At 48.5% G+C, this 14,697-nt stretch overlaps 1 protein-coding gene across 1 annotated transcript in view; it reads left to right on the forward strand.

Annotated features, from left to right (window-relative positions):
• DPYSL5 (dihydropyrimidinase like 5) overlaps positions 1-14,697 on the forward strand; it is a 92,995-nt gene that overhangs the window by 59,986 nt on the left and 18,312 nt on the right. Inside the window, exons 3-8 of the mRNA XM_045978628.1 lie at positions 6,522-6,680; positions 8,969-9,148; positions 9,967-10,035; positions 11,273-11,317; positions 13,285-13,360; positions 14,296-14,452. Of these exons, the coding sequence (XP_045834584.1) occupies positions 6,522-6,680; positions 8,969-9,148; positions 9,967-10,035; positions 11,273-11,317; positions 13,285-13,360; positions 14,296-14,452 (686 nt within the window). The remainder of the gene's footprint in view (positions 1-6,521; positions 6,681-8,968; positions 9,149-9,966; positions 10,036-11,272; positions 11,318-13,284; positions 13,361-14,295; positions 14,453-14,697) is intronic.

The raw sequence follows: 14,697 nt of genomic DNA on the forward strand, positions 1-14,697 counted from the left end.
CAAGGTCAGACGTGGGACCAGCTGCCCCCAACCCCCACCCAGAAGGTGTGGGAGAGGCTGTGGACAAAGGTAGGAGTGGAAAGTAAAAGGAGTTTGGGAGTGCAATTAATTGCAAATATACAATTTAGAGAAAACCAGTCAGCTGCAGGATGAGCTCCACAGGCTGTAAATTACGGGTCAAGAAAAGGCTTGAGAGCTGTCTGCAGCCATGGGAACAGAAAGGGTAGCCCCAGGGAACTGATCACACGTCAATTGGGTGACCTGCAGAAAAGCTAGGGGGTTTTGGTTCGGTTTGGTTTTTTCAGAGAAAGGAGGCATTTGATAGAAAGGGGTTGGGGTCACCGCCAAAGAGACTAGAGCAGTGGTCAGCCCTCAAGTGGCCTGGAAGGGAATTGTCAGATCAAGAATCCATGTCCTGAGACCCCAGTGTGAGCTGGCTGAGTTGGTGGTGAAGCTTAGTGTAAATCCATAAGAGCCAGATAACCCCCATCAGGTGAGTATAGCTAATAAAAATGTGGGACTCCTTGTTCTAACATTAGGAAGAATTTTAAGATGATGAGAGCAAACATTTAAATCCCAAGTAGAGAGCCTCTCTACGTGCAAGGCACTGTGGGACCGCTTAGGCCACGAAAGGTTTGGACGGAGTGCCGCCGGCTATCGTTCTAAGGACCGTACATGTGTCATCTCACTTGATGAAATGCTCAGGTCCTTCTTTTGGAGAGTTTCTCAAGTCCCAACACGTGGTGCGTAAGAGCTGGCCTTCCAGGGGCCCGTAAGCCCCCAACAGATTCCTGATGGTGAAGGAAGTTACTCAGAGCAAGAGAGAAACCACCAAGCTAGTGATTTTTTTTTTCTCTTGTACTTTGGGAGATTGTGAGTAAAAGATAGAAGATCATTTTAATGTGCAAAGAAAAAGAACTGGTTCAGCAATTCCAAGAGGAGATCTAGCTGAACCGATGCTGCCTTTTCCAGCTGCATCAGGAAATGTAGAAATGTGTGCATCGCGCTCGCCAGTCAACAAAACACATCCAGATACTTGTTATTTGACTCTCCGTGCTGGAGCATTCCCTCAAAGACTGTGTTGCCCTTGATCTTACAGGTCTAGGCAGTAGCAGATCCTCTTTTTCTGATTCCAGTCACCTCCCTGAAAACAAACCCCCTTTTCTATGCACTATATAGAATGTTCTATACCCTCCTGGGAGCCCTTCACCCTTCCTCAGTGAAAAACCCCACAGATTACCTCTGGCCCCAAGTGCCTTCTCAACAGCAGAGCACAAAGGTTGTGCCTTGACCTACTGGTTCAGCCTTGGAACAAGCTCTTTCTTTGGGGGAAAGGTTATGGGGTGGGGGCAGGGAGGAGTGTGGAATTGGAAAAAAAAAAAAAAAAAAAAAAAAAAAAACCATTGCTACTGGGATCCCAGAAAAACATGATTCGAGTTGCAGCAATGCAGAAGACAGTAAGAGAGTGACTCTCCAAAGAGCTTTGTCCTGGGAGAGGCAGGAAGGGCCAATACACTGTTCTCTCCAATGCTGTGATGCCAGCAAATGAATCGTATTTTTTCTGAAATTTCTTTCCAACTCGCTGAGCATGACTCTGGTCCACATGGAGACTCTGCATGTCCCATAGTCATCTGATGAACTTCTGAAGCATAAAGATGACATTTCTATCAGGTTTAGTTCGAGTTTCAGTACAAGGTCTGGCCCAGTGTGTGCCGGGAAAGTGGGTCATAAAATGGATTACCATTAAGTATATTGGGTTTTATTAGGAAACAAATGGAACTGACATTACTGAGCATCAAATAATTCCAGATTTACCCCGCAAGGTATCACAAATGTCGGAAACAAATCACGGCGGTGCCTGGGTGACTCAGTTGGTTAAGTGCTGCCTTTGGCTCAGGTCATGATTTCAGGGTCCTGGGATTAAGCCCCACATGGGGCTCCTTGCTCAGTGGGAGTCTGCAGCTCCCTCTGTCGCTGCCCCTCCCCCGTGCTCATGCTCTCTCTCAAGTAAATAAATAAAAATCATTAAAACATTTTTTTTAATTAAAAATAAAATCACCGTAACCCTGTGAAATACTCAAGCTATGTTTCCTCTCCTGCCAAATGTGTATCATGATGCTGTGTCTGTCGGTTAAACAAATAGTCCCAATATCCATATTAACTTAACAGTGAGAGATGTGAAGTCTCACATTCACAATAAAAACATTTGTCACAGACTCGGTAAGGCTGCTTGGCTAGAGAGCAGTTTAGGTAAAAACTCAAGGACCGGTGTAGGTAAATGTGCAGTTTTGGTCAGCCACGAGGCTCCAGGACACGGCAATGAGAGGGCTGGTCCCTGGGCCAGGCCAGTAGAATTGGAGGTGCGCATGCGCCGCAAAGCTACACCACCACTTCCGGGTAATGTCCACACTGACCGTGGGAACTGTTCCCGCGTGAGCGGAAATACTCAAGCGTTGTAAATGTCCGTGAACTCGGAATTGAATACTGCCCTGGAGGAGTATTCATACCATTCATTGAAGGGAATGAAATAGATCTTAAAGATGTTGAGTTTTTAAAAAGCAAGTTGCAAAGGGGCACCTGGGTGGCTCAGTGGGTTAAAGCCTCTGCCTTCGGTTCGGGTCATGATCTCAGGGTCCTGGGATCGAGTCCCGCATCGGGCTCTCTGCTTGGCAGGGAGCCTGCTTCCCTCTCACTCTCTCTGCCTGCCTCTCTGCCTACTTGTATCTCTCTCTGTCAAATAAATAAATAAAATCTTTAAAAAAAAATAAATAAAACAGCAAAAAGTGTTAAATCTGTTACATTTGACTAGCAGGCTCATGCCTGGGTGTTGTATTATTTTCTATACTTTTACTGTACATTTGAAATGTTTTGTAATTTTAGAAGAAAGTATTTTGAACACAGAAGCATGGTTAACTAAATTTTTTTAAGGATTTATTTATTTGAGAGGGAGAGAGCTTGGAGGGGAGTCTGGAAGGGACAGGGAGAGGAAGAGAGAGAATCTCAAGCAGACTCCCCACCGAGCAGGGAGCCCCATGAGGTTTGATCCCAGGCCCCCGAGATCATGACCTGAGCCGAAACCAAGAGTCAGACACCTAAACGACTGAGCCACCCAGGCGCCCCATGTGGTTAACTAAATTTTAAATAATTTTTAGCTTCCCCCAAATTTATGTTTAAAAAAAGATATTATAACTAACATAATATAATCTATTAAGTAGATTTGAGAAAACTAGAAAAAATAAGTAACTCAGACTCTCATCACTCAAAAACAGTCCTTGTTAATGTTTTGGTCTATTTCCTCCCATGTTTTTCCTTGTGTGGGTGCCTGTGTGTTTAAACATACTTCTCAGCATCTTGGGTACACATATTGAATTCTGCCTTTTTCGCTCATTATAGTATCACCCTTTTTCCATGTTATGACTTAGACTCCATGAACGTCATTTCTGTTGACTTCCATTAAGCATCATCCACAGCTTGCTTAACCAACACCATTTTTTGCCTCAAACCAGGAACGTTCAGCAGTCACACAGCCCCGTATTCATAAACATAATCCCTTTGAAAGGCTCAGGAACAGGAGTGAGTCGTGCTCTCTGTTGATTTCTACAAGGCTGTTTTGTGTGGGATGACAGTAAAAAGGTCTGTCACATCTGTGACACCACACTCCCAGGAATCGGAGCTTGTGGGCGTTCATCCCGTGGGTTGGAACTGTACATATTTTCAAAGCCAGCTCTGTGTCTGTCTTGCCTGGGAGGAAACAAGTGCTCGTACATCCTGGTACATCCAGCATCTGGGCTGGACTCCTGAGCCTGCAGCTGGGGGAGTATTTGCTGATCCTGTTAAGCTTGTGTTTTCAGACCGGAGGTTTTAGCAGAAATAATTACTTCAGATATTTATGTGCCCCTTCCCAGCTTGCAGATGCTCTCACACCATTGCCCCCAGATCGTCTCTGGGCCCCCACGAGGTGAGGTGCAGCACGGGTGCACAGCTGGCCCGGGATTCCAGCCAGTAAGTGGGAAAGTCAGCACCACCGTCCAGAGACACCTACCAGAACCCTTCAGTTACTATCCTTAGACTCAGGCAAGAGGGGCTGTGTCTGCCCAGAGCCCACTGGCCTCTTCTAGACTCAGGGTCCCTGGGATTCCCTAACGAATGGTCCTGAGCACTTTGAGGGCCAAGCTTGACTCTGTCCTCCTGGGGGCTAGACGTGTTTGGTCCAAGGGCAGCATTTTGCAGGGAGTGAGCAGACCTTCGACCCACAGGCTGCAGGATGAACCCAGGGTCACGGGTGTGAGCTGCAGGCAGGTGCAAAGGCTGAAGGCCAACATCCCCTACAGTGTAGCTCAGAGCTGCAAGGACTCCCAAGAGCTCTAAATTCAGACCTGGCCTTCTCGGCTGTATATTTGTCAGTAGTAGGAGGATAGAATATATTCCGCGTAACAGCTTGAATCTGTATCTTTCAACTGTTTAGAGGTTCAGCACATGGACCTCCTTTTCTACTCTCGGTGTGGGACCCACAGATCTTAGGAAGAGTCTTGGCTCTCTTATTAGACAGTGCTGTTTCCAGGTCCCCCTTTTTCTTTCTTTTTTTTTTTTTAATTTTTATTTATTTATTTGACAGAGAGATCACAAGTAGACAGAGAGGCAGGCAGAGAGAGAGAGAGAGGGAAGCAGGCTCCCTGCTGAGTGGAGAGCCCGATGCGGGACTCGATCCCAGGACCCTGAGATCATGACCTGAGCCGAAGGCAGCGGCTTAACCCACTGAGCCACCCAGGCACCCCTCCAGGTCCCCCTTTTTCTATTCAAGGCCACAGACATACTGAGGGAAGTGCAAAGGAAAGGAATCTAGAACCAATAAGATAATTAAGTGTATAAAATAAAACAATTTAGTATATGAAATCCCAATATTCGACACACCTCATGTCCACGTGCAAAGACAAGAAATTCATTTCAGGGCAGAATAGAATACAACCAGCTGCTTTAAGGGTGAATCAGCCTGGCAGACCCAGCCGGATCACAAATAGAAGCCAACTAGTAAAGCTACAATCTGCTGCTCATCCCCTTTTCTCATTTCCCTGCCCCCCCATCCCTGTTCCCCCTTTGTGTACTGCAAAACTACCGCCCTCTATTGGTTGCTTTAAGCCGTGCAAAAACTGGGACCCCTGACTTTTCAAAACATGAGTTGTCTCCCTGGCCCTGCCAGGGTCAGCGTGGGAAATCTGTGTTGCAAGAGTTTTCATTTTAATTGTTGTTTGGCCACTGAACTAATTTTTTTTTTTCAGTTCCCCATTCCCCAGCAATGTTTCTATTTTCCTATTTTCTAATGTTTCCTATTTGGGCTCAAATTTGGGCCCAAATAGGACGGGTTTTACTCATTGGAAAGAGAGGGTCATCTTCTATCAGAGCACTCACAGAGTGGTGGAGCCCTCTCTTAATTATTCTATTTTGATGAAGTTTTGTTTGGGAACAACACATTAGCCTGGAACAGCCTTTGGTCAGTGCTAGTTCTGGAAGCTTGTGCAGGTCACCCGACCAAACTGGTTTTTTAAAAAAGCATATGCGGGGAAGGTGGATCTTGAATACAGATTTAGTAATTATTTCTGGAGGTATGCGTTTTTAAATTATTATTATTATTATTACAAGTGAGGCTTTCTAACGATTTCTCTTTAAGTGGTACCTTGTGGAGGTTGTGGATAGAGTAATTTTTCATTGGTAAGTCATACAGGAACCTAGAAACTGCCTTATCTCAAACAAGAGAAATGGAAATGAACTCAGTGTGCTTGAAAAACTGAAGACAAAACCCCCATGTGGAAGGTGCATATGAAAACTTTGGATAAAATTGTTTTATGAAGGGGCACCTGGGTGGCTCAGTCAGTTAAGCATCGGCCTTCGGCTCAGGTCATGATCCCGGGGTCCTGGGATCGAGCCCCACGTGGAGCTTCCTGTTCAGTGGGGGAGTCTGTTTCTCCCTCTCCCCCTTCCCTGCTGCTTGGCGCTCTCTATTTAAATAAAAAATATTTTAAATAAATAAATAAAATTGTTTCATGAAATATGAGAGAATAAAACAAAATGATATATCCAAATTAAGCTTTCCTTCAGTAGTATTTAAATACGTCTGGTGACTAAATAAATATTATAAATAGACATATGACATGAAACATTTGGTTGTGTCATCTATAGATTCAAGTTGGCCAGAATCGTTGGGGGTGGAGGGACTCTGCTCTTTGGAAAGGAGAGGTTAGCCTCGGGCTCAGGTAATGCCAAGTGGTTTTTCCAAAGCGCCAAACCACAACCCCAGATGAGGAAGAAGCAAGTTCATGCACTAGACCCGCAATGGTGATGAGTTACCCACCGGCCCCTGCGTGTCCAGCTCCTTCCAGCTTCCCGTGTGTTGCCGCACTGAGGATTCACAGCCTATTGCTTGATAGAGTCTGTGGTTGGCCCAAATGTCTACCCAATGTCTCCCTGCATCGGGGACTCGGCTATGGGAAGGGATGTGACAAGACTGCTCTTCCTGTCCCCCACAGGCGGCCCTCGTTGGAGGCACCACCATGGTCATTGGCCACGTCCTGCCCGATAAGGAGACTTCCCTCGTGGAGGCGTATGAGAAGTGCCGGGGTCTGGCCGATCCCAAGGTCTGCTGTGACTACGCCCTGCACGTGGGGATCACCTGGTGGGCACCCAAGGTAACGGGGCTGGCTGGAATCCCCCAAAAAGAATGAATGCTCTTTGAGGCAGATTGGTCATTTGGTCAGAGTCGGCTAGGGTTAAGGACACCCCCATCCCATGCCATCCTAGCCTCCCCCAAAATGCTAAAAGAAAAAAAATCACATGATTCCACAAGGGGATGAGAAGGCTTGTTCTGCTTAATTTAAAGGACCAGTTTTCCAGCAGACAGAGAGGACCTAAGGCAGAGGTGTGGGGGGAGCCCTGAGTAGTGGGGTTGACAAGAGTCACGTTCCAGGGGTCGTGTAGTTTTCACAATGGAAGAGACAGCAGGGCCCTGCGGGCTCAGAACAGAATAGAGGTTGCTATCTTGACTCGGTGCTGCCTGGAACAAATGAACAGGGTCCCTTCTTCCCTCTGGGGGTCCAGCCCCCCATTCTGAGAGCTCAGAGGCTGGCCCTCACTCATGGCTTTCTCATCCTCCCACTGCCCCAGGTCCTGGATTCCCACCTCCTGGCTCTTCCTAAAAACAGATAGATAAGCCTTCAGATTTTGCTTGTTTCTAGAGTTTTAGTGCTTATTACCCCAGGGAAGCAGGCTGGGCGTTCGTTCTTTCATCAATTCCGTATTAACCACTGTGTGTCAGTACTTGTGTGAGTGCCTAGAGTCATGAAAATGAACAAGCATTAGGGCGCCGGGCTGGCCCCATTGGAGGAGCACGCAACTCTTGATCTCAAAGCCATGAGATCAGACTCGCATTGGGCATGGAGTCTACTCTAAAGCAAAACAAAACAAAACGACAAGCATTAAGACATTTCACAAAGTTCTTCAGCTGTGGAGCCTGGCCTAAAGGGCCTAACTCCCTTCTCAGATGGAATTAAAAGCCTCCTGCACTTCTGCTCTTGGGTTTTAGCTGGGAGCATGGGGGTCACCCATTCTCCTCCATTATTTCCGACCCGGCCGTCAGGAAAGGCCTTGGAGCCCCCCAAGCCTCACACCATAGAACCCTCCCTCCTGCTCTTGGGTAAAGGCGCAGACCACCCTGAAGGTCAGCCAGTCATTACCGCAAGTGGGGGTTTTGTGTTGGACACCCTTCTGGATGGAAGACCCTAACCCGAGCCTCTCTCTCTCCCCTCCCATGGGAGCTGACCTGGAATAGAGTGTCCATTCCAATTCTCAGCCACACTGAGGCCAGGCCAGCCATCTCTAGGTCCCTGGAAGTTGTGGGGACCTCCACGCTTCTCAAATTCTTTTTTGTTAGTATCAAATCATTTCTTTCTCACTGTGGATTTTAAAAGTAGGAAAGAAGCCCATCTGGTCACCACCCACCCCCAACACAGCCACTGTTGTTTTAGCTTATTTCCTTCCAGTCTTTTTTTCATAAGTGCTTTTGACATAGTAACTCTTTCATTTAAGTGAGAAGATTTTTGATTTGGCTACATGGTCTTCATGGAGATAAACTTCAATTTATTTTCCTATTGTCAGACCAATGTTGCTTCCATTTTCTTTTTTCTTTTCTTTTTTTTTTTTTTAAACCAGAGAATATATTTATTTGTTTATTTATTTATTTATTTTTAGCGTAACAGTATTCATTGTTTTTGCACCACACCCAGTGCTCCATGCAATACGTGCCCTCCCTATTACCCACCACCTGGTTCCCCAACCTCCCACCCCCCCCACCCCTTCAAAACCTCAGGTTGTTTTTGAGATATAAATAATGTTGGGATAAAACTCCTTATTCACATAGCTTTGTTCATATTCTGAAATTGGATTTTCCCCAGGTCCTTGGGATATTTTATTTTATTTTATTTTAAATTTTATTTTTAGGTAACCTCCATGCCCAACCTGGGGCTCAAACCCACAACCCCAATAATAAGAGTCAGGTGCTCCACTGACTGAGCCAGCCAGGCACCGCCGTGCTCAGGATTTTTAGCACTACTGTACCTTCTTTGTAATGCTACTTTCGTTAGGGAAGCAGGGGCACAAGCCCTGGGAGTAAAAGCTGTTAATGCTTTTACCGAGAAGGCTGACTCGGAGTCAGAAACACAGGACAGGCCTCTGGGGTAGCAGAAACACACCTGGACGGTAACCGTATAGCCTATATTTGTGTCACGCTTGACAGTTTTCCAAGTACTTCTGCCTCCGTTTGCTCACGTGACCTCCCACCAGCCTATGGGAAAGTGAGATTCTGCAAGGTGGCAGGTGGTCATAAGGTCACTCGCTGACCTCGGCCGGCACCCGCCAGCAAGCCTCTCGAACATCTGTACTCACGTGGCATTGCCTTTGCATTTTGCATTTTGTCCTCCAGGTGAAAGCAGAAATGGAGACACTGGTAAGGGAGAAGGGTGTCAACTCGTTCCAGATGTTCACGACCTACAAAGACTTGTATATGCTTCGGGACAGTGAGCTGTACCAGGTGTTGCACGCTTGCAAGGACATTGGAGCAATCCCCCGAGTCCATGCCGAGAACGGGGAGCTCGTGGCCGAGGCAAGGCGATAGAGAATATTGGTGGGAGGGAGGCTGGGGCGCCGGTACAGGCAACTCTCAGGGGGATCCCCGACCCACCCCCATCACCCATCCCACGATTTTGTTCAGATAAAATAAGTTATAAAAGAAAGTATGATATGTTGACACCCCAGATGAAAATCCAGAAAATCCAAACTTGTCTACTGGCTGTGAAACAAAAATCTCTTTACAGTCCAAAATGGTTTCTGAGTCTTAGATAATGATGTCTTGGTCCTAATGATAGGATATTTCAATTCCATTACAGCGAAAGAATTTGGAGCACTTCTAAGAAATATGTTTAATGAGATTTGACATCAGAATAAATGAGAGTCATCTCTGCTTTCCTGTTACCCCCCCACACCCTGCCAGAGGAGCCGAGATATTATTAGCAATCTCCTCCCTGACCGATGAGCCCCTTTGCACTCCTGGAAATTAAATAGGATATTTTGGAAGGCTTCATCTAGGTGTTTCTGGAAGCTAGAGATTGGACTAGACTTTGAGTGGGGGCAATTCTGACTTTCAGACTTTCAGACCAATTGTCTTGGATGTCCCAAGCCTCTTGGCTAGTTAAAGAACTACAATTTTAAGAGGAAAAAAATATGTCCAGTCCTTATGAAGTGAGGCTTGAGAGAGCCCTATTGCAAGGGAGCCCTGTGCTGATTTTGCCCTCTCTGGGAGAATGCTGCAGAAGTGGAAAAATTAGCAAGCCTACGAGGGGGGCTGTGTCCAGCATATTTTAGTGTCCCTGGGTGATTTGCTTGTATCTGCATGGTTCTCTCAATTTTCTGTCTTTTATTCAGGGTGCCAAGGAAGCACTAGATTTGGGTATCACAGGCCCAGAAGGAATCGAGATCAGCCGCCCAGAGGAGGTGAGGAAAACTTTCCCTGACTCTTGTTAGCTTCTTTCCTATAGATTCACAGGATCTTTAGAATGGAAGAGACATCAGTAAATAGAAGTTGTATATTATCACTTTCTCCATGGGTGAAATTCACATCTGGAAACTTTTCAGGGAATGGCCTCCTCACTGCTGAGGCTAACACAGCCTTGAGCTTCCTTGGGAAAGACAATTTGGGGGAAACCAGACCCACGATTTAATTCTGATTTCAGGGATCCGAGGGAGACAATGTGAGAATAGTGGGAATTGCTTTCCCCAGAATTGAATGGGGGTGGGGGGACGGGGAAGCAGAGTGAAAGGGCCTTCAGGAGTTAGAAGAAATTCCAGACTGTATGTCAGTGATTAAGCATTTTCAGAACGAGATCCCTTTCAGCATCTGAGGAAAATTTGGACCCTTCCCACCAGAAATCGGAGGCACACCCATGTCTCCGCTCTCCGCCCTTTACTACCCTGTGACCCCTGCTGACAGTGATGAAAGGCCATGCCATCCTTGCCCTTTGGTTCTATCCTTGCTCAGTGTTGCATGGCATCCACACATCCCCGGTAGTCCCCCTCCCTGCTAAGGAATTCTGCTCTGGAGGGACCACATTGGTGAGTCATCACCATCATTGTCTAGCAGTGAAAGTCTCCACACCAAGGGAGATTTTGCTCTCTGGAAGAACGTCAGCAATGTGTAGCGATGTTTTTGGTTGTCCCACATCGGGGGGTGGTGCTGTCATCTCATGGGCGGAGGTGACAGAGGCTGCTTCAGGACCCTGTGGTGCCCAGCAGCCCCCACCGCGAAGAATTACCTTAGAATGTCCACAGTGCCGAGGTTCGGAAATCCTGGTCTGGGGTCATTTCCTGTTTGATGTTAGTGAGTATCGTTCCTTCGCTACCATGCTGAGGTGGCTGTGGAGAGACTACACCGGAAAACACAGAGAGATGGGACTCTAGGTTTCCATTAGCTTTTGTTTTGTTGCCTTTTCTTGAAGGCCTGAGGAGCATCCCATAAGGCTATGCCTGGCGTCCTAAGTGCTCAGATTCTCTTGGGGAGCAGAGTGGTTGGAGCTTGGTGCTCCCGGGAGGCAGCCCCTAGGGGTACAGTGGACCCTTCCGGCTCTGTGTTGGATATTCCAGCATTCTCTACAGAGTGGGCTCTTGAGCAGATGTGGGCTTGCTTGGGAAAGAGGGTGAAGCTTGTTTTCTTTCTGTCCTTTGTTACCAACAGCTGGAAGCTGAAGCCACTCACCGAGTTATCACCATTGCAAACAGAGTAAGTAGACCCCGGCTTGCCTGCAACCCATTCTGGACTCCGGGATCAGAAGTCAGACTCTGCCATCTACACAGCAGGGTCCCATTCTGCCCTGGCTGCCAACCCCATGCCTGACTTCACAGGACCCCAGAACCGTCTGCTGGGTGAATGTTGGTATTCCCACAGACCTGGCGGAATCCTTGCTGCCAGCTCTCTGTCCCCCGCCTTGAGCTTGCTGAGCCTGCCTTCACTGCTCAAGTGGAAATGGCTCCCATGGGAGTCAGGTGGGTCCGGGGGCCACAGAGCCTCCCTGAAATTGAACTCTGTTTCCTGTAGAGGAACTGGGTAGGTGTTTGCTTAAACCTCTGCCTCTGGACCCCTTAGAAGTTTTCCTTGGTACCGCTCAGGGTCTGGGGTGCAGGTGCCGTGTGCTGATGGGAACCGAGCAAGGCATGTGAGGCCTTGACCAAATACAAGCTCCGCATATGCAAGTCACTCAACCGCTCTGATCCACTCTTTTGTTATCTGGAATTGGAGTGGTAATAGCACTCCTCACCGCACGGTTGTGAAGCTAAGGAGACAGAGAAGGAAAGGCACTTTATAAACCGCAGAGCACTAGACCAAGGTTCTTTCCCATAAACAATCGGTAGAAAGTTCGATTAGCTCAGAGAATCTGAACCGTCGCCTCTAGCGCAGCCGTTTTCTCAGTGCAATGCCTGGACCAGCAGCAGGAACATCTGTTGGAAGTTTAGAAATGCAGATTCTCGGGCCCATGCAGACCTGTGGAATCAGAAATGGTGGATGATACCCAGCCATCTGTTTTATTTTATTTTTTGTTTTTAAAGATTTTATTTATTTATTTGACAGAGAGAGATCACAAGTAGGCAGAGAGGCAGGCAGAGAGAGGAGGAAGCAGGCTCCCTGCTGAGTAGAGAGCCTGATGCAGGACTCAATCCCAGGACCCTGAGATCATGACCTGAGCCGAAGGCAGAGGCTTAACCCACTGAGCCACCCAGGCACCCCTAGCCATCTGTTTTAAAAAGCCCACCACTGATTCCAGAGGGCGCTCATGCTCCAGAACCTCTCCTCTGGAAAGACGTGGACTGCCTCTAAGGGTGTAAACCTGAAGGGTGGTGTTAGGAACACCAGGGAAAACACACAGGTTGGAGGTCCAGTGGATCTCAGAATTAAACAGTAAAGTTGTGCCAGGCACATGACAAATCAGGCCCATTCCTAAGCTCTCTGTCCTCTCAGAGAATCAGAAAAACATTTGAGGAAGGCCTCCCATTAGCAGTTTACAAGTCTGGGACATTGTTTTACTGACATAATGATACTTATGATATTAATTACTTCCTGATGGAAACTTACTCCATAGTGAGGAGAGATCTGAACAACACAAGGCCGGCTTCCTATTTTTTAGCTCAAACATATGCCCAGAGAGGCAAAGCTGTGAACCTTTGTAGTCCAGCTCCGTGGAGGAGAAGCTCATCGACTATAGTCCAGGTGTCTGTTTGCAAGGCCAGTCCTGTCTGACATAGACTCTGAGCCCTGAACCTCCTGTATTCTGTTTCTTGTCCAGGATGCCTTCCGTCTACTGATAAAGCAGCCCTCACCCAGGCTTTGTCGTTTTTGATACGGAGTATAATCCACGACTGTTTTAGGTCATCACACTCGCAAACAGAAAACAGCCCCTCATTTTAGGTTATAAATCTCTTGATGTCAGTTGACATCTTACCCTGATATTCCCACTGGCTCTGGGGCTGGGTGCTCCCCGCCTCCTCCCCGCTTCACACACTCTGGCTCTGGCGAGAGCCACTGGCCACTCTCTCCAGCCCCATGTTCCTGGTGGAAGACCTTCACCTTGAGAGTGGGGCTGAGAGGTGCGGGGGAGGTGCTGGGGCCAGCGCTGGTGTGGCGGGGATCGTGCTCGTTCTTGGCTGGTTCACGGGATTGATGCGCTCTCCTTCCCGCTGGGTTTCCTTATCTAGACTCACTGCCCGATCTACCTGGTCAACGTGTCCAGCATCTCGGCCGGTGATGTTATTGCAGCTGCTAAGATGCAAGGTGAGTTCTGGGGCCGGAATGGACAGTGCGCATGCGTGGTGGGATTGCCGCCCTACAGGGCCGCTAGCGCTGTGTATGCGCTGTTCTCTCCTGGCACCCTTGGAAGCGCCCCGCTCTGACATCGGTTCAGTGCCTTAGAACCAGTGTTTTCCTCTGCTCCTTTGTCTGCGTAACAGCTTTACGGAAGTGTCTGTCACCTCCCCTGGGTCTGGTGAAATTTTCCAAGTTTTCAGGCAACTCATTAATTGCTGTCTTTTTTGGCCTCTTGCATTTTACTAGCGGTTGCCTTAGTAACCGACATAAAATCCTGGACCAGTTCCAATGGACCTTTCAGGGGATGCTTGGGAAGTCCCTGGAGGGATAACAGCATCTGAGCCCAACTTCCCTCCCAGCCCCCTGGTGTACGAGCCCCGGGGCACCTGTGTGTCTGCTGTGGCTGAGCACCAGGCAGCGTCTGGAGGATTCTATATGTGCTTGTGGTCTCGGCTGGCTCAAGGTGCCAGTGAGGTCCTGCTGACAGGAGAAACAAAGGCATGGTCACTGACCTGGGAGTATAAATCAGAGCAAGGGCCGCCAGGCTTCCGGGATCCCGCCTCTGCTCTCGCGGGAGCCCCGGCATGTCTCACCTGTACTGCTGCCCCTCCTTCCTGCCATCAGTGTCCCGCAGCACAGAGCCTGTGGCCCAGCCGAGCCCAAGCGCTGCACCCCGCTGCCCGCCTCCCCTCGGTGCCCCTGCCCTTTTCTTCTTGCCTGGAGCCAGCCTGGCGAGAGGCAGCGTTCTGACCTTAAACCCAACTGTGCTCTCAAACGTCCTCATGAGCTCGGGCAAGTCCCTTCCTCTCTCTGACTTCAGCTCCTTCACCTAGGGCCATTCGGACCAATGGTCTCTCAGGTCAGTGACTTCCTACTTTAAGGTCTGGCCTTTCTGCTTGCAGGGAAGGTTGTGTTGGCCGAGACCACCACAGCGCACGCCACGCTGACCGGCTTACACTACTACCACCAGGACTGGTCCCACGCGGCCGCCTACGTCACGGTGCCTCCGCTGAGACTGGACACCAACACCTCAACCTACCTCATGAGCCTGCTGGCCAAGTAAGGCGCTTCAGCGGAACCCCATGGCCCCAGAGCGCACCATTAACTCATAATAAGCACCTTCCCGGGAATTTACACGTCCTCATGGTGATGTCCTAGTGGCCCCGGACCTGACCTAATTTTGCTGTGTCTGTGGGATGACTTGGCTTTGGTGACTTTCTCTGGAGCCTGTCAGATAATTGCCATCCCCTGGGGCTTCTCTGACCACTCGATTTGCAGTGAGAGTTTCTGAAGAGTGAGAGCAG

The sequence above is a fragment of the Meles meles genome, chromosome 15, assembly GCF_922984935.1.
Source record: "Meles meles chromosome 15, mMelMel3.1 paternal haplotype, whole genome shotgun sequence".
Taxonomy (NCBI): Eukaryota; Metazoa; Chordata; class Mammalia; order Carnivora; family Mustelidae; genus Meles; species Meles meles.